General features: G+C 45.8%; 1 protein-coding gene across 1 annotated transcript in view; it reads left to right on the top strand.

Annotated features, from left to right (window-relative positions):
* Positions 1–1,546: 1,546 nt before the first annotated feature.
* Positions 1,547–26,923, top strand: part of mtx1b (metaxin 1b) — a 36,049-nt gene continuing 10,672 nt past the window's right edge. Inside the window, exon 1 of the mRNA XM_072548863.1 lies at positions 1,547–1,662. Coding sequence (XP_072404964.1) covers positions 1,582–1,662 — 81 coding nt within the window. The 5' untranslated portion in view covers positions 1,547–1,581. The remainder of the gene's footprint in view (positions 1,663–26,923) is intronic.

Genomic DNA, 26,923 nt, shown 5'->3' on the forward strand with positions numbered 1-26,923 from the left:
ACACACAGGATAATGAAGATAGTGTTACAGACACAGGATAATGAAGATTCAGTGTTACAGACACAGGATAATGAAGATAGTGTTACAGACACAGGATAATGAAGATACAGTGTTACAGACACAGGATAATGAAGATACAGTGTTACAGACACAGGATCATGAAGATACAGTGTTACAGACACAGGATAATGAAGATAGTGTTACACACACAGGATAATGAAGATAGTGTTACAGACACAGGATAATGAAGATACAGTGTTACAGACACAGGATAATGAAGATCGTGTTACAGACACAGGATAATGAAGATACAGTGTTACAGATACAGGATAATGAAGATACATTGGTACAGACACCGGATAATGAAGATACAGTGTTACAGACACAGGATAATGAAGATAGTGTTACACACACAGGATAATGAAGATACAGTGTTACACACACAGGATAATGAAGATAGTGTTACACACACAGGATAATGAAGATACAGTGTTACACACACAGGATAATGAAGATAGTGTTACACACACAGGATAATGAAGATACAGTGTTACAGACACAGGATAATGAAGATAGTGTTACAGACACAGGATAATGAAGATACAGTGTTACACACACAGGATAATGAAGATAGTGTTACAGACACAGGATAATGAAGATACAGTGTTACAGACACAGGATAATGAAGATAGTGTTACAGACACAGGATAATGAAGATACAGTGTTACACACACAGGATAATGAAGATAGTGTTACACACACAGGATAATGAAGATACAGTGTTACAGACACAGGATAATGAAGATAGTGTTACAGACACAGGATAATGAAGATACAGTGTTACACACACAGGATAATGAAGATAGTGTTACACACACAGGATAATGAAGATACAGTGTTACAGACACAGGATAATGAAGATACAGTGTTACACACACAGGATAATGAAGATACAGTGTTACAGACACAGGATAATGAAGATACAGTGTTACAGACACAGGATAATGAAGATACAGTGTTACACACACAGGATAATGAAGATACAGTGTTACAGACACAGGATAATGAAGATAGTGTTACAGACACAGGATAATGAAGATAGTGTTACACACACAGGATAATGAAGATAGTGTTACACACACAGGATAATGAAGATACAGTGTTACAGACACAGGATAATGAAGATAGTGTTACACACACAGGATAATGAAGATACAGTGTTACACACACAGGATAATGAAGATAGTGTTACACACACAGGATAATGAAGATACAGTGTTACACACACAGGATAATGAAGATACAGTGTTACAGACACAGGATAATGAAGATAGTGTTACACACACAGGATAATGAAGATACAGTGTTACACACACAGGATAATGAAGATAGTGTTACACACACAGGATAAGGAGGACACACTCCTCTCGCTGGAGGATAATGAAGATACAGTGTAAATAGTTGAGGATAATGAGGGGAGTGGTGGAGACACAGAGGTCAATGGGTTTGTCTCCACCTGCTGACCAATGAGGTGGAAGGAGGAGAACTTCCGGGTCAGCAGAGGGTCATGTCCGGTGGGTAATGGCGGCTCCGTGGGAGCTGTTTTGCTGGAAAGGAGACTGGGGCCTACCGTCCGTGGACACCGAGAGCCTGATGGTGCTGGTGGGTGTCAGCCCGGGAACAGGGGCCCGCACCCTCTCCATCCCCACACGGGGGGGGTCAGGAGGGGGGAGTCCCCGGGAGACGGCCGCCGGGGGGGGGGGGGGTATATAAATAATAACAGGTACCCGGGAGGGAGTTACACACCGGGGGGGGGGGGGTATATAAAATATAACAGGCACCTGGGAGGGAGTTACACACCGGGGGGGGGGGGGGTATATAAATAATAACAGATACCCGGGAGGGAGTTACACACCGGGGGGGGGGGGTATATAAATAATAACAGATACCCGGGAGGGAGTTACACACCGGGGGGGTTATATAAATAATAACAGGTACCCGGGAGGGAGTTACACACCGGGGGGGTTATATAAATAATAACAGGTACCTGGGAGGGAGTTACACACCGGGGGGGGGTTATATAAATAATAACAGGCACCTGGGAGGGAGTTACACACCGGGGGTGTGTATATAAATAATAACAGGTACCCGGGAGGGAGTTACACACCGGGGGGGTTATATAAATAATAACAGGCACCCGGGAGGGAGTTACACACCGGGGGGGTTATATAAATAATAACAGGCACCCGGGAGGGAGTTACACACCGGGGGGGGGGGGTATATAAATAATAACAGGCACCTGGGAGGGAGTTACAGACTTGGGGGGGGGGTTATATAAATAATAACAGGTACCTGGGAGGGAGTTACACACCGGGGGGGGGGGTATATAAAATATAACAGGCACCTGGGAGGGAGTTACACACCGGGGGGGGGGTATATAAAATATAACAGGCACCTGGGAGGGAGTTACACACCGGGGGGGGGGGTATATAAATAATAACAGGCACCTGGGAGGGAGTTACACACCGGGGGGGGGGTATATAAAATATAACAGGCACCTGGGAGGGAGTTACACACCGGGGGGGGGGTATATAAATAATAACAGGCACCTGGGAGGGAGTTACACACCGGGGGGGTTATCTAAATAATAACAGGTACCCGGGAGGGAGTTACACACCGGGGGGGGGGGGTATATAAATAATAACAGGTACCTGGGAGGGAGTTACACACCGGGGGGGTTATATAAATAATAACAGGTACCTGGGAGGGAGTTACACACCGGGGGGGTTATATAAATAATAACAGGTACCCGGGAGGGAGTTACACACCGGGGGGGTTATATAAATAATAACAGGTACCCGGGAGGGAGTTACACACCGGGGGGGTTATATAAATAATAACAGGCACCTGGGAGGGAGTTACACACCGGGGGGGGGGGGTATATAAAATATAACAGGCACCTGGGAGGGAGTTACACACCGGGGGGGGGGTATATAAAATATAACAGGCACCTGGGAGGGAGTTACACACCGGGGGGGGGGTATATAAATAATAACAGGCACCTGGGAGGGAGTTACACACCGGGGGGGGGGGTATATAAATAATAACAGGTACCTGGGAGGGAGTTACACACCGGGGGGGTTATATAAATAATAACAGGTACCCGGGAGGGAGTTACACACCGGGGGGGTTATATAAATAATAACAGGTACCCGGGAGGGAGTTACACACCGGGGGGGTTATATAAATAATAACAGGTACCCGGGAGGGAGTTACACACCGGGGGGGTTATATAAATAATAACAGGTACCCGGGAGGGAGTTACACACCGGGGGGGTTATATAAATAATAACAGGTACCCGGGAGGGAGTTACACATTGGGGGGGGGGGGGGTTATAAATAATAACAGGCACCTGGGAGGGAGTTACACACCGGGGGGGGGGGGGGGTTATATAAATAATAACAGGTACCCGGGAGGGAGTTACACACCGGGGGGGGGGGGGTGGTATATAAATAATAACAGGCACCTGGGAGGGAGTTACACACCGGGGGTGTGTATATAAATAATAACAGGTACCCGGGAGGGAGTTACACACCGGGGGGGTTATATAAATAATAACAGGTACCCGGGAGGGAGTTACACACCGGGGGGGTTATATAAATAATAACAGGTACCCGGGAGGGAGTTACACATTGGGGGGGGGGGGGGGTTATAAATAATAACAGGCACCTGGGAGGGAGTTACACACCGGGGGGGGGGGTTATATAAATAATAACAGGTACCCGGGAGGGAGTTACACACCGGGGGGGGTGGTATATAAATAATAACAGGCACCTGGGAGGGAGTTACACACCGGGGGGGTTATATAAATAATAACAGGTACCCGGGAGGGAGTTACACACCGGGGGGGGGGGTTATATAAATAATAACAGGCACCTGGGAGGGAGTTACACACCGGGGGGGGGGTTATATAAATAATAACAGGCACCTGGGAGGGAGTTACACACCGGGGGGGGGGTTATATAAATGATAACAGGCACCTGGGAGGGAGTTACAGACTTGGGGGGGGGTTATATAAATAATAACAGGTATCCGGGAGGGAGTTACACACCGGGGGTGTGTGTATATAAATAATAACAGGCACCTGGGAGGGAGTTACACACCGGGGGGGTTATATAAATAATAACAGGCACCTGGGAGGGAGTTACACACCGGGGGGGGGGGTTATATAAATAATAACAGGCACCTGGGAGGGAGTTACACACTGGGGGGGGGGGGGTTATATAAATAATAACAGGCACCTGGGAGGGAGTTACACACCGGGGGTGTGTATATAAATAATAACAGATACCCGGGAGGGAGTTACAGATTTGGGAGGGGGGGTGTATATAAATAATAACAGATACCCGGGAGGGAGTTACACACCGGGGGGGGGGCGGTATATAAATAATAACAGATACCCGGGAGGGAGTTACACACCGGGGGGGGGGGGGTGTATATAAATAATAACAGGTACCCGGGAGGGAGTTACACACCGGGGGGGGGGGTGTATATAAATAATAACAGATACCCGGGAGGGAGTTACACACCGGGGGGGGGGTATATAAATAATAACAGATACCCGGGAGGGAGTTACACACCGGGGGGGGGGGGGGGGTGTATATAAATAATAACAGGTACCCGGGAGGGAGTTACACACCGGGGGGGGGGGTGTATATAAATAATAACAGATACCCGGGAGGGAGTTACACACTGGGGGGGGGGGGGGGGGTGTATATAAATAATAACAGGCACCCGGGAGGGAGTTACACACCGGGTGTGGGGGGGGGGGGTTATATAAATAATAACAGATACCCGGGAGGGAGTTACACACCGGGGGGGATATATAAATAATAACAGGTACCTGGGAGGGAGTTACACACCGGGGGTGTGTATATAAATAATAACAGGTACCCGGGAGGGAGTTACACACCGGGGGGGGGGGGGGGTTATATAAATAATAACAGGTACCCGGGAGGGAGTTACACACCGGGGGGGTTATATAAATAATAACAGGTACCTGGGAGGGAGTTACACACCGGGGGGGTTATATAAATAATAACAGGTACCCGGGAGGGAGTTACACACCGGGGGGGGGGGGGTATATAAATAACAACAGGTACCCGGGAGGGAGTTACACACCGGGGGGGGGGGGTGTATATAAATAATAACAGGTACCCGGGAGGGTGTTACAGACTGGGGGGGGGGTGTATATAAATAATAACAGATACCCGGGAGGGAGTTACACACTGGGGGTGTGTGTATATAAATAATAACAGGCACCCGGGAGGGAGTTACACACCGGGGGGGGGGGGATTATATAAATAATAACAGGTACCCGGGAGGGAGTTACACACCGGGGGGGTTATATAAATAATAACAGGTACCTGGGAGGGAGTTACACACCGGGGGTTTATATAAATAATAACAGGTACCCGGGAGGGAGTTACAGACTGGGGGGGGGGGTGTATATAAATAATAACAGGTACCCGGGAGGGAGTTACACACCGGGGGGGGGGGGGGTGTATATAAATAATAACAGGCACCTGGGAGGGAGTTACACACCGGGGGGGGGGGTGTATATAAATAATAACAGGCACCTGGGAGGGAGTTACACACCGGGGGGGGGGTGTATATAAATAATAACAGGTACCCGGGAGGGAGTTACAGACTGGGGGGGGGGGGGTGTATATAAATAATAACAGGTACCCGGGAGGGAGTTACAGACTGGGGGGGGGGGGGGGGTGTATATAAATAATAACAGGTACCCGGGAGGGAGTTACACACCGGGGGGGGGGGGTGTATATAAATAATAACAGGCACCTGGGAGGGAGTTACACACCGGGGGGGGGGGTGTATATAAATAATAACAGGTACCCGGGAGAGAGTTACACACCGGGGGGGTGTGTATATAAATAATAACAGGTACCCGGGAGGGAGTTACACACCGGGGGGGTGTGTATATAAATAATAACAGGTACCCGGGAGGGAGTTACTCACCGGGGGGGGGGGGTGGGTATATAAATAATAACAGGTACCCGGGAGGGAGTTACACACCGGGGGGGTGTGTATATAAATAATAACAGGTACCCGGGAGGGAGTTACACACCGGGGGTGTGTGTATATAAATAATAACAGGTACCCGGGAGGGAGTTACACACCGGGGGTGTGTGTATATAAATAATAACAGGTACCCGGGAGGGAGTTACACACCGGGGGTGTGTATATAAATAATAACATGTACCTGGGAGGGAGTTACACACCGGGGGGGGTTATATAAATAATAACAGGTACCTGGGAGGGAGTTACACACCGGGGGGATTATATAAATAATAACAGGTACCTGGGAGGGAGTTACACACCGGGGGTGTGTGTATATAAATAATAACAGGTACCCGGGAGGGAGTTACACACCGGGGGTGTGTATATAAATAATAACAGGTACCTGGGAGGGAGTTACACACCGGGGGGGTTATATAAATAATAACAGGTACCTGGGAGGGAGTTACACACCGGGGGGGTTATATAAATAATAACAGGTACCTGGGAGGGAGTTACAGACCGGGGGGGTTATATAAATAATAACAGATACCTGGGAGGGAGTTACAGACTGGGGGGGTTATATAAATAATAACAGGTATCCGGGAGGGAGTTACAGACTGGGAAGGGGGGGGGGGAATAAATAATAACAGGCACCTGGGAGGGAGTCACAGACTGGGGGGGTGGGGGTTATATAAATAATAACAGGCACCTGGGAGGGAGTTACAAACTGGGGGGGGTATATAAATAATAACAGGCACCTGGGAGGGAGTTACAAACTGGGGGGGGTATATAAATAATAACAGGCACCTGGGAGGGAGTTACAAACTGGGGGGGTATATAAATAATAACAGGCACCTGGGAGGGAGTTACAGACTGGGGGGGGGGGGGAATATATAAATAATAACAGGCACCTGGGAGGGAGTTACAGACTGGGGGGGGGGGGGAATATATAAATAATAACAGGTACCCGGGAGGGAGTTACAGACTGGGGGGGGGGGGAATATATAAATAATAACAGGTACCCGGGAGGGAGTTACAGACTGGGGGGGGGGATATATAAATAATAACAGATACCCGGGGGTGAGTTACAGACTGGGGGGGGATATATAAATAATAACAGGCACCTGGGAGGGAGTTACAGACTGGGGGTGTTATATAAATAATAACAGATACCCGGGAGGGAGTTGCAGACTGGGGGGGGGGATATATAAATAATAACAGGCACCTGGGAGGGAGTTACAGACTGGGGGAGGGGGGGGGGTTATATAAATAATAACAGGTACCCGGGAGGGAGTTACAGAGTGGCGGGGGTTATATAAATAATAACAGATACCCGGGAGGGAGTTACAGACTGGGAAGGGGGGGGAATAAATAATAACAGGTACCTGGGAGGGAGTTACAGACTGGGGGGGTGGGGGTTATATAAATAATAACAGGCACCTGGGAGGGAGTTACAAACTGGGGGGGTTATAAATAATAACAGGCACCTGGGAGGGAGTTACAAACTGGGGGGGGTATATAAATAATAACAGGCACCTGGGAGGGAGTTACAGACTGGGGGGGGATATATAAATAATAACAGGTACCTGGGAGGGAGTTACAGAGTGGCGGGGGTTATATAAATAATAACAGATACCCGGGAGGGAGTTACAGACTGGGAAGGGGGGGGAATAAATAATAACAGGTACCTGGGAGGGAGTTACACACCGGGGGGGTATATAAATAATATCAGGTACCTGGGAGGGAGTTACAGACTTGGGGTGGGGGGGGAATAAATAATAACAGGTACCCGGGAGGGAGTTACAGACTGGTGGGGGTATATAAATAATAACAGGCACCTGGGAGGGAGTTACAGACTGGTGGGGGTATATAAATAATAACAGGCACCTGGGAGGGAGTTACAGACGGGGGGGGTGGAAATAAATAATAACAGGTACCTGGGAGGGAGTTACACACGGGGGGGGGGTATATAAATAATAACAGATACCGCGGAGGGAGTTACACACAGTGGGGGGGTATATAAATAATAACAGATACCGCTGAGGGGGGGTATATAAATAATAACAGATACCGCAGAGGGAGTTACACACGGTGGGGGTTATATAAATAATAACAGATACCCGGCAGGGAGTTACACACACGGGGGGGGGGTTATACAAATAATAACAGGTACCCGGGAGGGTGTTACAGACTGGGGGGGGGGTATATAAATAATAATAGATAGCCGGGAGGGAGTTACACACGGGTGGGGGTATATAAATAATAACAGGTATCCGGGAGGAAGTTACAGACTGGGGCGGGGGGGGTATATAAATAATAACAGATACCCGGGAGGGAGTTACACACTGGGTGGGGCGGGGGGGGGAGGGTTTATTGTTGTGTGGAGGTTTATTCTGTCTAGGTGACATCCTCAGTGCTTGGGAGCCTCCTGTGAAGCGCTTCTGTGATCTTTCCTCCGGCATTTATAGTGGTCTGTCTCTGCCGCTTCCGGTTGTCAGTTCAGGCTGTCAGCTGCAGTGGTCGGTATATTGGGTCCAGGTCGATGTGCTTATTGATTGAATCTGTGGATGAGTGCCATGCCTCTAGGAATTCACTGGCTGTTCTCTGTTTGGCTTGTCCTATAATAGTAGTGTTGTCCCAGTCGAATTCATGTTGCTTGTCATCTGCGTGTGTGGCTACTAAGGATAGCTGGTCGTGTCGTTTCGTGGCTAGTTGGTGTGCATGGATGTGGATCGTCAGCTGTCTTCCTGTTTGTCCTATGTAGTGTTTTGTGCAGTCCTTGCATGGGATTTTGTATACCACGTTGGTTTTGCTCCTGCTGGGTATCGGGTCCTTTATCCTGGTGAGTTGTTGACTGAGAGTGGCTGTTGGTTTGTGTGCTGTTATGAGTCCTAGTGGTCACAGTAGTCTGGCTGTCAGTTCGGAAATGCTCCTGATGTATGGTAGTGTGGCTAGTCCTTTGGGTTGCGGCATGTCCTCGTTCCTTTGTCTTTCCCTTAGGCATCTGTTGATGAAATTGCGGGGGGTATCCGTTTTTGGCGAATACATTGTAGAGGTGTTCTTCTTCCTCTTTTTGCAGTTCTGGTGTGCTGCAGTGAGTTGTGGCCCTTTTGAATAGTGTCTTGATGCAACTTCGTTTGTGTGTGTTGGGGTGGTTGCTTTCGTAGTTTAGGACTTGGTCTGTGTGTGTGGCTTTCATGTATACCTTTGTGGTGAATTCTCCATTCGGTGTTCCATGTACCATCGCGTCTAGGAATAGGAGTTGGTTATCCTTTCCGTCCTCTCTAGTGAATCAGATTCCTGTGAGTGTGGCGTTGATGATCCGGTGGGTGTTCTCTATTTCTGTGTTTTGAATGATTACAAAGGTGTCATCCACATATCTGACCCAGAGTTTGGGTTGAATTTGCGGTAAGACTGTTTGTTCTAACCTTTGCATTACTGCTTCTGCTATGAGTCCAGAGATCGGTGAGCCCATGGGTGTGCCGTTTATTTGTTCATATATCTGGTTGTTGAATGTGAAGTGGGTTGTGAGGCACAGGTCCAGTAGTTTAAGTATGCCCGGGATGGGTTTATATAAATAATAACAGATGCCCGGGAGGGAGTTACAAACTGGGGTCTCACAGAGAGGGACTGGTGATTTATATAAATAATCACTGATATCTGGGAGTGTGTTCCAGGCTGGAGTATAATCGAGGGATCTGAGTGATTTATTTACATAACTGATACCTGGGAGTGTGTTCCAGGCTGGAGTATAATCGAGGGATCTGAGTGATTTATTTACATAACTGATACCTGGGAGTGTGTTCCAGGCTGGAGTATAATCGAGGGGTCTGAGTGATATATTTACATAACTGATACCTGGGAGTGTGTTCCAGGCTGGAGTATAATCGAGGGGTCTGAGTGATTTATTTACATAACTGATACCTGGGAGTGTGTTCCAGGCTGGAGTATAATCGAGGGATCAGAGTGATTTATTTACATAACTGATACCTTGGAGTGTGTTCCAGGCTGGAGTATAATCGAGGGGTCTGAGTGATTTATTTACATAACTGATACCTGGGAGTGTGTTCCAGGCTGGAGTATAATCGAGGGATCAGAGTGATTTATTTACATAACTGATACCTTGGAGTGTGTTCCAGGCTGGAGTATAATCGAGGGATCTGAGTGATTTATTTACATAACTGATACCTGGGAGTGTGTTCCAGGCTGGAGTATAATCGAGGGGTCTGAGTGATTTATTTACATAACTGATACCTGGGAATGTGTTCCAGGCTGGAGTATAATCGAGGTGTCTGAGTGATTTATTTACATAACTGATACAAGATAGAAATTGGGTGACCACGTTGAGAAAAATAAACATGCAAGTCTAGAGGACTGGCCCTGTTGCTTTAGAATAACGTAGTTTGGGCCGCATAGAGTCATAGAGATGTACAGCACGGAAAACTGACCCTTCGGTCTAACCTGTCCATGCCGACCAGATTCCCAACTCAATCTCATCTCAACTGCCAGCATCCGGTCCATTTCCCTCCAAACCCTTCCTATTCGTTTACCCATCCAGATGCCTTTTAAATGTTGCAACTGTACTAGCCTCCACCACTTCCTCTAGCATACACGTACCACCCTCTGCATGAAAAAGTTCCCCTTAGGTCTCTTTTATATCTTTCCCCTTTCAGCCTAAATCTATGTCCTCTAGTTCTGTACTCCCCCAACCCAGGGAAAAGACTTTGTCTATTTATCCTATCCATGCCCCTCATGATTTTATAAACCTCTATAAGGTCACCCCTCAGCCTCCGACGTTCCAGGGAAAATAGCCTTCACCTATTCAACCTCTCCCTACAGCTCAAATCCTCCACCCCTGGCAACACCCCTAGCATGTTTCCAGGCGGATTTAAAATTGAGGCAGACTGAGAATGCAGAAAAAAGCAAGGATAACTTAGGACATATGACTTACAACATCTCTAATAAGGAAGTTAGCATTAAGGCACTTTACCTGAATGCTCGTAGCATTCATAACAAAGCCGATGAATTAATGGCACAGATAATAGTGAATGATTATGATGTAGTAGGCATCACAGAGACTTGGTTACAGGGGGGTCAGGACTGGCAGTTAAACCTCCATGGTTTTTCAACTTATCGAAAAGACAGAGAGGTGGGCAGAGGGGGTGGGGTTGCCTTGTTAGTTAAGAACAAAATTAAATCTATGGTATTGAATGACATAGCGTCGGATGATGTGGAGTCTGTGTGGGTGGAATTGAGGAACCACAAAGGCAAAAAAACCATAATTGGAGTTGTGTACAGACCTCCTAACAGTGGTCAGGACCAGGGACGCAACATGTACCGGGAAATAGAGAAGGCATGTCAGAAAGGCAAGGTTACATTGATCATGGGTGACTTCAATATGCAGGTGGACTGGGTAAATAATGTTGCTAGTGGATCTAAAGAAAGGGAATTCATGGAATGCTTACAGGATGGCTTTTTGGAACAGCTTGTCATGGAGCCCACAAGAGAGCAGGCTATTCTGGACCTAGTGCTTTGCAATGAACCAGACTCTATAAAAGATCTTAAAGTAAGGGAACCCTTAGGAAGTAGCGACCATAATATGGTAGAGTTCAGTCTGGAGTTTGAAAGGGAGAAGGCGAAATCTGATGTAATGGTGTTACAGTTGAATAAAGGTAATTATGAGGGCATGAGAGAGGAACTGACTAAAATAGACTGGAAGCAGAGGCTAACCGGGAAGACACTAGAGCAAAAATGGCAGGAGTTTGTAGGTATAATTGAGGACACTGTACAGAGGTTCATTCCCAAGAAAAGAAAGATTAACCGGGGAGGGATTAGACAACCTTGGCTGACAAAGGAAGTCAGGAAATGTATTAAAGAAAAAGAGATCCTATAAAGTGGCTAAGAACAGTGGGAAATCAGAAGATTGGGAAGGATACAAAAACAAACAGAGGATAACAAAGAGTGTAATAAGAAATGAGAGGATCAAATATGAAGGTAGGCTAGCCAGTAATATTAGAAATAATAGTAAAAGTTTCTTTCAGTACATAAGAAACAAACGACAGGCAAAAGTAGACATTGGGCCACTTCAAACTGATGCAGGGAGCCTAGTGATGGGAGATAAGGAAATAGCAGGAGAACTTAACAAGTACTTTGCGTCAGTTTTCACAGTGGAAGACATGAGTAATATCCCAAAAATTAAAGGGTGTCACGGGGCTGAGTTGAGTATGGTTGCCATTACGAAAGAGATAGTGCTAGAAAAGTTAAAAAGTCTTAAAATTGATAAATCTCCTGGCCCCGATGGGATACACCCTAGAGTTCTGAGAGAGGTTGCTGAGGAAATAGCAGAGGCATTGGTTGAGATCTTTCAAGAGTCACTGGAGTCAGGAAAGGTCCCGGATGATTGGAAGATGGCTGTAGTAACCCCCTTGTTCAAGAAAGGATCAAGGCAAAAGATGGAAAATTATAGGCCAATCAGCTTAACCTCGGTTGTTGGTAAAATTCTAGAATCCATCATTAAGGATGAGGTTTCTAAATTCTTGGAAGAGCAGAGTCTGATTAGAACAAGTCAACATGGATTTAGTAAAGGGAGGTCATGCCTGACAAACCTGTTGGAATTTTTTGAAGAGGTAACAAGTAGGTTAGACCAGGGGAACCCAGTGGATGTGGTCTATCTGGACTTTCAAAAGGCCTTTGATAAGGTGCCACACGGGAGACTGCTGAGCAAGGTGAGGGCCCATGGTGTTCGAGGTGAGCTGCTGGGATGGATTGAGGATTGGCTATCTAACAGAAGGCAGAGAGTTGGGATAAAAGGTTCTTTTTCAGAATGGCAGCCGGTGACGAGCGGTGTCCCGCAGGGTTCGGTGCTGGGGCCACAGCTGTTCGCATTATATATTAATGATTTGGATGAGGGAACCGGGGGCATTCTAGCGAAGTTTGCCGATGATACAAAGTTAGGTAGACAGGCAGGTAGTACTGAGGAAGTGGGGAGGCTACAGAAGGATCTAGACAGGTTGGGAGAGTGGTCCAGGAAATGGCTGATGGAATTTAACGTGAGCAAGTGCGAGGTCTTGCACTTTGGCAAAAAGAATATAGGAATGGACTACTTTCTAAATGGTGAGAAACTTAATAAAGCCAAAGCACAAAGGGATCTGGGAGTGCTAGTCGAGGATTCTCTAAAGGTAAACATGCAGGTTGAGTCTGTGATTAAGAAAGCGAATGCAATGTTGTCTCTTATCTCAAGAGGGTTGGAATATAAAAGCAGAGATGTACTACTAAGACTTTATAAAGCTCTGGTTAGGCCCCATTTGGAGTACTGTGTCCAGTTTTGGTCCCCACACCTCAGGAAGGACATACTGGCACTGGAACGTGTCCAGCGGAGATTCACACGGATGATCCCTGGAATGACAGGTCTAGCATATGAGGAACGGCTGAGGATACTGGGATTGTATTCGTTGGAGTTTAGAAGATTAAGGGGAGATCTAATAGAGACGTACAAAATAATACATGGCTTTGAAAAGGTGGATGCTAGAAAATTGTTTCTGTTAGGCGAGGAGACTAGGACCCGTGGACACAGCCTTAGAATTAGAGGGGGTCATTTCAGAACGGAAATGCGGAGACATTTCTTCAGCCAGAGAGTGGTGGGCCTGTGGAATTCATTGCCACGGAGTGCAGTGGAAGCCGGGACGCTAAATGTCTTCAAGGCCGAGATTGATAGGTTCTTGTTGTCTAGAGGAATTAAGGGCTACGGGGAGAACGCTGGCAAGTGGAGCTGAAATGCGCATCAGCCATGATTGAATGGCGGAGTGGACTCGATGGGCCGAATGGCCTTACTTCCACTCCTATGTCTTATGGTCTTATGGTCTTATCCTTGTAAATCTTTTCTGAACCCTTACAAGTTTCACAACATCTTTCTAATAAGAATGAGGGCAGAATTGCACGCAATATTCCAACCATGGCCTAACCAATATCCAAGACAGCTGCAACATGACTGCCAACTCCTGTAGGTAAAAATGATGACTGCAGATGCTGGAGGGCAAATACTGGATTAGTGGTGCTGGAGGAGCACAGCGGTTCGGGTGGCGAGGTCGGCGGTGGGGGCGGTGGGCCTGAAGCGTGGGGAGGTGGGCTGGAGGGTGGTGGGGGTGGGGAGAGAGTGGCGTGGAGTGTGGTGGGTGAGTGGAGGAGGAGATGAAGGTGATAGGTCAAGGTTGGATGCTGTCTGAACTGCTGTGCTCTTCCAGTGCCACTAGTCTAGTATAATCGAGGGGTCTGAGTGATTTATTTACATAACTGATACCTGGGAGTGTGTTCCAGGCTGGAGTATAATCGAGGGATCAGAGTGATTTATTTACATAACTGATACCTGGGAGTGTGTTCCAGGCTGGAGTATAATCGAGGGATCTGAGTGATTTATTTACATAACTGATACCTGGGAGTGTGTTCCAGGCTGGAGTATAATCGAGGGATCTGAGTGATTTATTTACATAACTGATACCTGGGAGTGTGTTCCAGGCTGGAGTATAATCGAGGGATCAGAGTGATTTATTTACATAACTGATACCTGGGAGTGTGTTCCAGGCTGGAGTATAATCGAAGGGTCTGAGTGATTTATTTACATAACTGATACCTGGGAGTGTGTTCCAGGCTGGAGTATAATCGAGGGATCTGAGTGATTTATTTACATAACTGATACCTGGGAGTGTGTTCCAGGCTGGAGTATAATCGAGGGATCTGAGTGATTTATTTACATAACTGATACCTGGGAGTGTGTTCCAGGCTGGAGTATAATCGAGGGATCAGAGTGATTTATTTACATAACTGATACCTGGGAGTGTGTTCAAGGGTGTAATGTAATCGATGGATCTGAGTGATTTTACATAACTGATACCTGGGAGTGTGTTCCAGGCTGGAGTATAATCGAGGGATCTGAGTGATTTATTTACATAACTGATACCTGGGAATGTGTTCCAGGCTGGAGTATAATCGAGGGATCTGAGTGATTTATTTACATAACTGATTCCTGGGAGTGTTCCAGGCTGTAATGTAATCGAGGGGTCTGAGTGATTTATTTACATAACTGATTCCTGGGAGTGTGTTCCAGGCTGTAATGTAATCGAGGGGTCTGAGTGATATATTTACATAACTGATACCTGGGAGTGTGTTCCAGGCTGGAGTATAATCGAGCGATCTGAGTGATTTATTTACATAACTGATACCTGGGAGTGTGTTCCAGGCTGGAGTATAATCGAGGGGTCTGAGTGATTTATTTACATAACTGATACCTGGGAGTGTGTTCAAGGGTGTAATGTAATCGTGGGATCAGAGTGATTTTACATAACTGTTTCCTGGGAGTATGTTCCAGGCTGGAGTATAATCGAGGGATCTGAGTGATATATTTATATAACTGATACCTGGGAGTGTGTTCCAGGCTGGAGTATAATCGAGGGATCTGAGTGATTTATTTATATAACTGATACCTGGGAGTGTGTTCCAGGCTGGAGTATAATCGAGGGGTCTGAGTGATATATTTATATAACTGATACCTGGGAGTGTGTTCCAGGCTGGAGTATAATCGAGGGATCTGAGTGATTTATTTACATAACTGATACCTGGGAGTGTGTTCAAGGGTGTAATGTAATCGTGGGATCAGAGTGATTTTACATAACTGTTTCCTGGGAGTATGTTCCAGGCTGGAGTATAATCGAGGGATCTGAGTGATTTATTTACATAACTGATACCTGGGAATGTGTTCAAGGCTGGAGTATAATCGAGGGGTCTGAGTGATTTATTTACATAACTGATTCCTGGGAGTGTGTTCCAGGCTGGTGTATAATCGAGGAATCTGACTGATATATTTACATAACTGATACCTGGGAGTGTTCCAGGCTGGAGTATAATCGAGGGATCAGAGTGACTTATTTACATAACTGATTCCTGGGAGTGTGTTCAAGGGTGTAATGTAATCGTGGGATCTGGTGATTTTACATAACTGATTCCTGGGAGTATGCTCCAGGCTGGAGTATTATCGAGGGATCTGACGGATTTATTTACATAACTGATACCTGGGAGTGTGTTCCAGGCTGGAGTATAATCGAGGGGTCTGAGTGATTTATTTATATAACTGATACCTGGGAGTGTGTTCAAGGCTGGAGTATAATCGAGGGATCTGAGTGATTTATTTACATAACTGATACCTGGGAGTGTGTTCCAGGCTGGAGTATAATCGAGGGATCTGAGTGATTTATTTACATAACTGATACAAGATAGAAATTGGGTGACCACGTTGAGAAAAATAAACATGCAAGTCTAGAGGACTGGCCCTGTTGCTTTAGAATAACGTAGTTTGGGCCGCATAGAGTCATAGAGATGTACAGCACGGAAAACTGACCCTTCGGTCTAACCTGTCCATGCCGACCAGATTCCCAACTCAATCTCATCTCAACTGCCAGCATCCGGTCCATTTCCCTCCAAACCCTTCCTATTCGTTTACCCATCCAGATGCCTTTTAAATGTTGCAACTGTACTAGCCTCCACCACTTCCTCTGGCATACACGTACCACCCTCTGCATGAAAAAGTTCCCCTTAGGTCTCTTTTATATCTTTCCCCTTTCAGCCTAAATCTATGTCCTCTAGTTCTGTACTCCCCCAACCCAGGGAAAAGACTTTGTCTATTTATCCTATCCATGCCCCTCATGATTTTATAAACCTCTATAAGGTCACCCCTCAGCCTCCGACGTTCCAGGGAAAATAGCCTTCACCTATTCAACCTCTCCCTACAGCTCAAATCCTCCACCCCTGGCAACACCCCTAGCATGTTTCCAGGCGGATTTAAAATTGAGGCAGACTGAGAATGCAGAAAAAAGCAAGGATAACTTAGGACATATGACTTACAACATCTCTAATAAGGAAGTTAGCATTAAGGCACTTTACCTGAATGCTCGTAGCATTCATAACAAAGCCGATGAATTAATGGCACAGATAATAGTGAATGATTATGATGTAGTAGGCATCACAGAGACTTGGTTACAGGGGGGTCAGGACTGGCAGTTAAACCTCCATGGTTTTTCAACTTATCGAAAAGACAGAGAGGTGGGCAGAGGGGGTGGGGTTGCCTTGTTAGTTAAGAACAAAATTAAATCTATGGTATTGAATGACATAGCGTCGGATGATGTGGAGTCTGTGTGGGTGGAATTGAGGAACCACAAAGGCAAAAAAACCATAATTGGAGTTGTGTACAGACCTCCTAACAGTGGTCAGGACCAGGGACGCAACATGTACCGGGAAATAGAGAAGGCATGTCAGAAAGGCAAGGTTACATTGATCATGGGTGACTTCAATATGCAGGTGGACTGGGTAAATAATGTTGCTAGTGGATCTAAAGAAAGGGAATTCATGGAATGCTTACAGGATGGCTTTTTGGAACAGCTTGTCATGGAGCCCACAAGAGAGCAGGCTATTCTGGACCTAGTGCTTTGCAATGAACCAGACTCTATAAAAGATCTTAAAGTAAGGGAACCCTTAGGAAGTAGCGACCATAATATGGTAGAGTTCAGTCTGGAGTTTGAAAGGGAGAAGGCGAAATCTGATGTAATGGTGTTACAGTTGAATAAAGGTAATTATGAGGGCATGAGAGAGGAACTGACTAAAATAGACTGGAAGCAGAGGCTAACCGGGAAGACACTAGAGCAAAAATGGCAGGAGTTTGTAGGTATAATTGAGGACACTGTACAGAGGTTCATTCCCAAGAAAAGAAAGATTAACCGGGGAGGGATTAGACAACCTTGGCTGACAAAGGAAGTCAGGAAATGTATTAAAGAAAAAGAGATCCTATAAAGTGGCTAAGAACAGTGGGAAATCAGAAGATTGGGAAGGATACAAAAACAAACAGAGGATAACAAAGAGTGTAATAAGAAATGAGAGGATCAAATATGAAGGTAGGCTAGCCAGTAATATTAGAAATAATAGTAAAAGTTTCTTTCAGTACATAAGAAACAAACGACAGGCAAAAGTAGACATTGGGCCACTTCAAACTGATGCAGGGAGCCTAGTGATGGGAGATAAGGAAATAGCAGGAGAACTTAACAAGTACTTTGCGTCAGTTTTCACAGTGGAAGACATGAGTAATATCCCAAAAATTAAAGGGTGTCACGGGGCTGAGTTGAGTATGGTTGCCATTACGAAAGAGATAGTGCTAGAAAAGTTAAAAAGTCTTAAAATTGATAAATCTCCTGGCCCCGATGGGATACACCCTAGAGTTCTGAGAGAGGTTGCTGAGGAAATAGCAGAGGCATTGGTTGAGATCTTTCAAGAGTCACTGGAGTCAGGAAAGGTCCCGGATGATTGGAAGATGGCTGTAGTAACCCCCTTGTTCAAGAAAGGATCAAGGCAAAAGATGGAAAATTATAGGCCAATCAGCTTAACCTCGGTTGTTGGTAAAATTCTAGAATCCATCATTAAGGATGAGGTTTCTAAATTCTTGGAAGAGCAGAGTCTGATTAGAACAAGTCAACATGGATTTAGTAAAGGGAGGTCATGCCTGACAAACCTGTTGGAATTTTTTGAAGAGGTAACAAGTAGGTTAGACCAGGGGAACCCAGTGGATGTGGTCTATCTGGACTTTCAAAAGGCCTTTGATAAGGTGCCACACGGGAGACTGCTGAGCAAGGTGAGGGCCCATGGTGTTCGAGGTGAGCTGCTGGGATGGATTGAGGATTGGCTATCTAACAGAAGGCAGAGAGTTGGGATAAAAGGTTCTTTTTCAGAATGGCAGCCGGTGACGAGCGGTGTCCCGCAGGGTTCGGTGCTGGGGCCACAGCTGTTCGCATTATATATTAATGATTTGGATGAGGGAACCGGGGGCATTCTAGCGAAGTTTGCCGATGATACAAAGTTAGGTAGACAGGCAGGTAGTACTGAGGAAGTGGGGAGGCTACAGAAGGATCTAGACAGGTTGGGAGAGTGGTCCAGGAAATGGCTGATGGAATTTAACGTGAGCAAGTGCGAGGTCTTGCACTTTGGCAAAAAGAATATAGGAATGGACTACTTTCTAAATGGTGAGAAACTTAATAAAGCCAAAGCACAAAGGGATCTGGGAGTGCTAGTCGAGGATTCTCTAAAGGTAAACATGCAGGTTGAGTCTGTGATTAAGAAAGCGAATGCAATGTTGTCTCTTATCTCAAGAGGGTTGGAATATAAAAGCAGAGATGTACTACTAAGACTTTATAAAGCTCTGGTTAGGCCCCATTTGGAGTACTGTGTCCAGTTTTGGTCCCCACACCTCAGGAAGGACATACTGGCACTGGAACGTGTCCAGCGGAGATTCACACGGATGATCCCTGGAATGACAGGTCTAGCATATGAGGAACGGCTGAGGATACTGGGATTGTATTCGTTGGAGTTTAGAAGATTAAGGGGAGATCTAATAGAGACGTACAAAATAATACATGGCTTTGAAAAGGTGGATGCTAGAAAATTGTTTCTGTTAGGCGAGGAGACTAGGACCCGTGGACACAGCCTTAGAATTAGAGGGGGTCATTTCAGAACGGAAATGCGGAGACATTTCTTCAGCCAGAGAGTGGTGGGCCTGTGGAATTCATTGCCACGGAGTGCAGTGGAAGCCGGGACGCTAAATGTCTTCAAGGCCGAGATTGATAGGTTCTTGTTGTCTAGAGGAATTAAGGGCTACGGGGAGAACGCTGGCAAGTGGAGCTGAAATGCGCATCAGCCATGATTGAATGGCGGAGTGGACTCGATGGGCCGAATGGCCTTACTTCCACTCCTATGTCTTATGGTCTTATGGTCTTATCCTTGTAAATCTTTTCTGAACCCTTACAAGTTTCACAACATCTTTCTAATAAGAATGAGGGCAGAATTGCACGCAATATTCCAACCATGGCCTAACCAATATCCAAGACAGCTGCAACATGACTGCCAACTCCTGTAGGTAAAAATGATGACTGCAGATGCTGGAGGGCAAATACTGGATTAGTGGTGCTGGAGGAGCACAGCGGTTCGGGTGGCGAGGTCGGCGGTGGGGGCGGTGGGCCTGAAGCGTGGGGAGGTGGGCTGGAGGGGGGTGGGGGTGGGGAGAGAGTGGCGTGGAGTGTGGTGGGTGAGTGGAGGAGGAGATGAAGGTGATAGGTCAAGGTTGGATGCTGTCTGAACTGCTGTGCTCTTCCAGTGCCACTAGTCTAGTATAATCGAGGGGTCTGAGTGATTTATTTACATAACTGATACCTGGGAGTGTGTTCCAGGCTGGAGTATAATCGAGGGATCAGAGTGATTTATTTACATAACTGATACCTGGGAGTGTGTTCCAGGCTGGAGTATAATCGAGGGATCTGAGTGATTTATTTACATAACTGATACCTGGGAGTGTGTTCCAGGCTGGAGTATAATCGAGGGATCTGAGTGATTTATTTACATAACTGATACCTGGGAGTGTGTTCCAGGCTGGAGTATAATCGAGGGATCAGAGTGATTTATTTACATAACTGATACCTGGGAGTGTGTTCAAGGGTGTAATGTAATCGATGGATCTGAGTGATTTTACATAACTGATACCTGGGAGTGTGTTCCAGGCTGGAGTATAATCGAGGGATCTGAGTGATTTATTTACATAACTGATACCTGGGAATGTGTTCCAGGCTGGAGTATAATCGAGGGATCTGAGTGATTTATTTACATAACTGATTCCTGGGAGTGTTCCAGGCTGTAATGTAATCGAGGGGTCTGAGTGATTTATTTACATAACTGATTCCTGGGAGTGTGTTCCAGGCTGTAATGTAATCGAGGGGTCTGAGTGATATATTTACATAACTGATACCTGGGAGTGTGTTCCAGGCTGGAGTATAATCGAGCGATCTGAGTGATTTATTTACATAACTGATACCTGGGAGTGTGTTCAAGGGTGTAATGTAATCGTGGGATCAGAGTGATTTTACATAACTGTTTCCTGGGAGTATGTTCCAGGCTGGAGTATAATCGAGGGATCTGAGTGATTTATTTACATAACTGATACCTGGGAATGTGTTCAAGGCTGGAGTATAATCGAGGGGTCTGAGTGATTTATTTACATAACTGATTCCTGGGAGTGTGTTCCAGGCTGGTGTATAATCGAGGAATCTGACTGATATATTTACATAACTGATACCTGGGAGTGTTCCAGGCTGGAGTATAATCGAGGGATCAGAGTGACTTATTTACATAACTGATTCCTGGGAGTGTGTTCAAGGGTGTAATGTAATCGTGGGATCTGGTGATTTTACATAACTGATTCCTGGGAGTATGCTCCAGGCTGGAGTATTATCGAGGGATCTGACGGATTTATTTACATAACTGATACCTGGGAGTGTGTTCCAGGCTGGAGTATAATCGAGGGGTCTGAGTGATTTATTTATATAACTGATACCTGGGAGTGTGTTCAAGGCTGGAGTATAATCGAGGGATCTGAGTGATTTATTTACATAACTGATACCTGGGAGTGTGTTCCAGGCTGGAGTATAATCGAGGGATCTGAGTGATTTAATTACATAACTGATTCCTGGGAGTGTGTTCAAGGGTGTAATGTAATCGTGGGATCTGAGTGATTTATTTACATAACTGATACAAGATAGAAATTGGGTGACCACGTTGAGAAAAATAAACATGCAAGTCTAGAGGACTGGCCCTGTTGCTTTAGAATAACGTAGTTTGGGCCGCATAGAGTCATAGAGATGTACAGCACGGAAAACTGACCCTTCGGTCTAACCTGTCCATGCCGACCAGATTCCCAACTCAATCTCATCTCAACTGCCAGCATCCGGTCCATTTCCCTCCAAACCCTTCCTATTCGTTTACCCATCCAGATGCCTTTTAAATGTTGCAACTGTACTAGCCTCCACCACTTCCTCTGGCATACACGTACCACCCTCTGCATGAAAAAGTTCCCCTTAGGTCTCTTTTATATCTTTCCCCTTTCAGCCTAAACCTATGTCCTCTAGTTCTGTACTCCCCCAACCCAGGGAAAAGACTTTGTCTATTTATCCTATCCATGCCCCTCATGATTTTATAAACCTCTATAAGGTCACCCCTCAGCCTCCGACGTTCCAGGGAAAATAGCCTTCACCTATTCAGCCTCTCCCTACAGCTCAAATCCTCCACCCCTGGCAACATCCTTGTAAATCTTTTCTGAACCCTTACAGGTTTCACAACATCTTTCTAATAAGAATGAGGGCAGAATTGCACGCAATATTCCAACCATGGCCTAACCAATATCCAAGACATCTGCAACATGACTGCCAACTCCTGTAGGTAAAAACGATGACTGCAGATGCTGGAGGGCAAATACTGGATTAGTGGTGCTGGAGGAGCACAGCGGTTCGGGCGGCGAGGTCGGCGTTTCGGGCGGGGGCCCTTCGTCAGGGGTGGGGGCGGTGGGCCTGAAGCATGGGGAGGTGGGCTGGAGGGGGGTGGGGGTGGGGAGAGAGTGGCGTGGAGTGTGGTGGGTGAGTGGGGGAGGAGATGAAGGTGATAGGTCAAGGTTGGATGCTGTCTGAACTGCTGTGCTCTTCCAGTGCCACTAGTCTAGTATAATCGAGGGATCAGAGTGATTTATTTACATAACTGATACGTGGGAGTGTGTTCCAGGCTGGAGTATAATCGAGGGGTCTGAGTGATTTATTTACATAACTGATACCTGGGAGTGTGTTCCAGGCTGGAGTATAATCGAGGGATCTGAGTGATTTATTTACGGAACTGATACCTGGGAGTGTGTTCCAGGCTGGAGTATAATCGAGGGGTCTGAGTGATTTATTTACATAACTGATACCTGGGAGTGTGTTCAAGGGTGTAATGTAATCGTGGGATCAGAGTGATTTATTTACATAACTGATACCTGGGAGTGTGTTCCAGGCTGGAGTATAATCGAGGGATCAGAGTGATTTATTTACATAACTGATACCTGGGAGTGTGTTCCAGGCTGGAGTATAATCGAGGGGTCTGAGTGATTTATTTACATAACTGATACCTGGGAGTGTGTTCTAGGCTGGAGTATAATCGAGGGATCAGAGTGATTTATTTACATAACTGATACCTGGGAGTGTGTTCCAGGCTGGAATATAATCGAGGGGTCTGAGTGATTTATTTACATAACTGATACCTGGGAGTGTGTTCCAGGCTGGAGTATAATCGAGGGATCAGAGTGATTTATTTACATAACTGATACCTGGGAGTGTGTTCCAGGCTGGAGTATAATCGAGGGGTCTGAGTGAGTTATTTACATAACTGATTCCTGGGAGTGTGTTCCAGGCTGGAATATAATCGAGGGGTCTGAGTGATTTATTTACATAACTGATACCTGGGAGTGTGTTACAGGCTGGAGTATAATCGAGGGGTCTGAGTGATATATGAACATAACTGATACCTGGGAGTGTGTTCAAGGGTGTAATGTAATCGTGGGATCAGAGTAATTTATTTACATAACTGATACCTGGGAATGTGTTCCAGGCTGGAGTTTAATCGAGGGGTCTGAGTGATTTATTTACGTAACTGATTCCTGGGACTGTGTTCCAGGCTGGTGTATAATCGAGGAATCTGACTGATATATTTACATAACTGATACCTGGGAGTGTGTTCCAGGCTGGAGTATAATCGAGGGATCTGAGTGATTTATTTACATAACTGATTCCTGGGAGTGTGTTCCAGGCTGGAATGTAATCGAGGGATCTGAGTGATTTATTTACATAACTGATACCTGGGAGTGTGTTCCAGGCTGGAGTATAATCGAGCGATCGGAGTGATTTAATTACATAACTGATACCTGGGAGTGTGTTCAAGGGTGTAATGTAATCGTGGGATCTGGTGATTTTACATAACTGATTCCTGGGAGTATGCTCCAGGCTGGAGTATTATCGAGGGATCTGAGTGATTTATTTACATAACTGATACCTGGGAGTGTGTTCAAGGCTGTAATGTAATCGTGGGATCTGAGTGATTTATTTATATAACTGATACCTGGGAGTGTGTTCAAGGCTGGAGTATAATCGAGGGATCTGAGTGATTTATTTACATAACTGATTCCTGGGAGTATGTCCAGGCTGGAGTATAATCGAGGGGTCTGAGTGATTTATTTACATAACTGATACCTGGGAGTGTGTTCCAGGCTGGAGTATAATCGAGGGATCAGAGTGATTTATTTACATAACTGATACCTGGGAGTGTGTTCCGGGCTGGAATGTAATCGAGGGGTCTGAGTGATTTATTTACATAACTGATACCTGGGAGTGTGTTCCAGGCTGGAGTATAATCGAGGGGTCTGAGTGATTTATTTACATAACTGATACCTGGGAGTGTGTTCCAGGCTGGAGTATAATCGAGGGGTCTGAGTGATTTATTTACATAACTGATACCTGGGAGTGTGTTCCAGGCTGGAGTATAATCGAGGGGTCTGAGTGATTTATTTATATAACTGATTCCTGGGAGTGTGTTCCAGGCTGGAGTATAATCGAGGGGTCTGAGTGATTTATTTACATAACTGATACCTGGGAGTGTGTTCCAGGCTGGAGTATAATCGAGGGGTCTGAGTGATTTATTTATATAACTGATTCCTGGGAGTGTGTTCCAGGCTGGAGTATAATCGAGGGGTCTGAGTGATTTATTTATATAACTGATACCTGGGAGTGTGTTCCAGGCTGGAGTATAATCGAGGGATCTGAGTGATTTATTTATATAACTGATACCTGGGAGTGTGTTCCGGGCTGGAGTATAATCGAGGGGTCTGAGTGATTTATTTATATAACTGATACCTGGGAGTATGTTCCAGGCTGGAGTATAATCGAGGGATCAGAGTGATTTATTTACATAACTGATACCTGGGAGTGTGTTCCAGGCTGGAGTATAATCGAGGGGTCTGAGTGATTTATTTACAAAACTGATTCCTGGGAGTGTGTTCCGGGCTGGAGTATAATCGAGGGGTCTGAGTGATTCATTTATATAAATGCATTATTCAGGGGTAAATGTACGATACTAGGACAGGGGAATGGGTCTGGGTAGGCTACTCTTCGGAGAGTTGGTGTGGTCTTGTTGGGCTGAAGGGCCTGTTTCCATACTGTAGGGATTCTATCATCCTATGATGATAACTGAATCCTGGGACTGAGTTCCAGGCTGGAATTTACATGAAGCGTCGAAGTGGTTCTTGTACATAACTGACATCTGGGATTGAGCCACAGGCTGAAATGTAATCACAAAATCCTTACAGTGTGGAACCAGGTCATTTGGTCTTCTGAGTCCACACCAACCCTTTGAACAGCATCCTATCCATCCTCACCCCTAACCTACATTTCCCATGGCTAACCTACCTAACCGACATATCCCTGGAGACTATGGGCAATTTAGCATAGCCAAGCCACCTAACCTGGACATCTTTGGATTGTGGGAGGAAACTGGAGCACCCACAGGAAACCCATGCAGACCCAGGGAGAATGTGCAAACTCCATACAGACAGTTGCTCGAGCCTGAAATTTAACCTGGGTCCTTGGTGCTATGATGCAGCAGTGCTTACCACTGAGCCATCGTGCTGCTCAGAGGTGTGAGTGGTTAACATACATAACTGATACCCTGGAGTGAATTACAGGCTGAAATATAATCGAGGTGTCTCAGTGATTTATATACATAACTGATACCAAGGATTGAGACGGGCTGGAATGTTATCAAGGGGTGGGTGTGGTTTATATACATAATCGATACCCAGGAGTAAGTTACAGTCTGTAATCAAGTAATTTGATATAGTGCCATATTTCAGCATTTCACTTTGTGTGTCCCCTAGTCCTTTTTTGTTCTGATTGTTTGGTACCTTTAACATGTGAGCATTCCTGAATGTCAGCTTTGTCTCTGAGATCAGTTTATGAGGGAGAAGCTGCGTCAGTTTTGTGTGTTGTGGTCAGGTTTTTTGACCATGAGTGAATAAACAGGATGAATATTTTGTGGTTCAGTTATATTTTCCACATATCATGCCTGTGAGGTTTGGGCTGCACGTCCCTGTCTCGCTTTGATTCCATTACATCATCTGTCCTCAGTGTTTGGATGGAATTCAGGTTTGGCCTCCTGCTATTTTTCCTGAAAGAGTTACAGTAAAGCTGCAGTCCACTAACCAGCTGCTGCAGTCAGCTCTCAGTAAATGTGGGGTACCTCGGCAGACTGAACGGACTGGCAAAAGACCCAGAGGGAGCATTGAGTGTTGTATTGCGAAGGTTCATGTTTGTGAAATAGCTGAACACTGTTTCCCTGCACTGCTCCATCAAGCAGCCACAGGCAATGTTTACAAATGGCTGTGTCTGCTCTTTTGGACGATACTGTACTAAACAGCATTGATTGCTATTGTATTACGTCCAAGGACCCATTTGATTAGATTACTTACAGTGTGGAAACAGGCCCTTTGGCCCAACAAGTCCACACCGACCCCCCCAAAGTGCATCCACCCAGACCCATTCCCCTACATTTACCTCTGCACCTAACACTCTGGGCAATTTAGCACGTCCAATTCACCTAACCTGCATATTTTTGGACTGATATCTGTCCTGTAACTGCAGCTAGAAGATAGCCTGTGCAAATCTGTTCTCAGAGTCTAAGATCGTAGGGCATAGTCTCAAAATAAATTTAAAACTTAGATAAGGAGGAATTTCTTTCCTTATGGAGAGCTGTGGGGACAGAGAACTTGTATGTATTTAAGGATGATATAGATTCTTGATCAGTAAGGGCATCAAGGTTTACAGGGAAAAGGCAGTAAAGTGGACATGAAGAATGTCAGATAAGCCATGATCCTTTTGAATGGTGGAGCAGTCTCAAAGGGCCAAATGGCTGACTCCT

This window comes from Chiloscyllium punctatum, chromosome 28, assembly GCF_047496795.1.
Source record: "Chiloscyllium punctatum isolate Juve2018m chromosome 28, sChiPun1.3, whole genome shotgun sequence".
Classification (NCBI taxonomy): domain Eukaryota; kingdom Metazoa; phylum Chordata; class Chondrichthyes; order Orectolobiformes; family Hemiscylliidae; genus Chiloscyllium; species Chiloscyllium punctatum.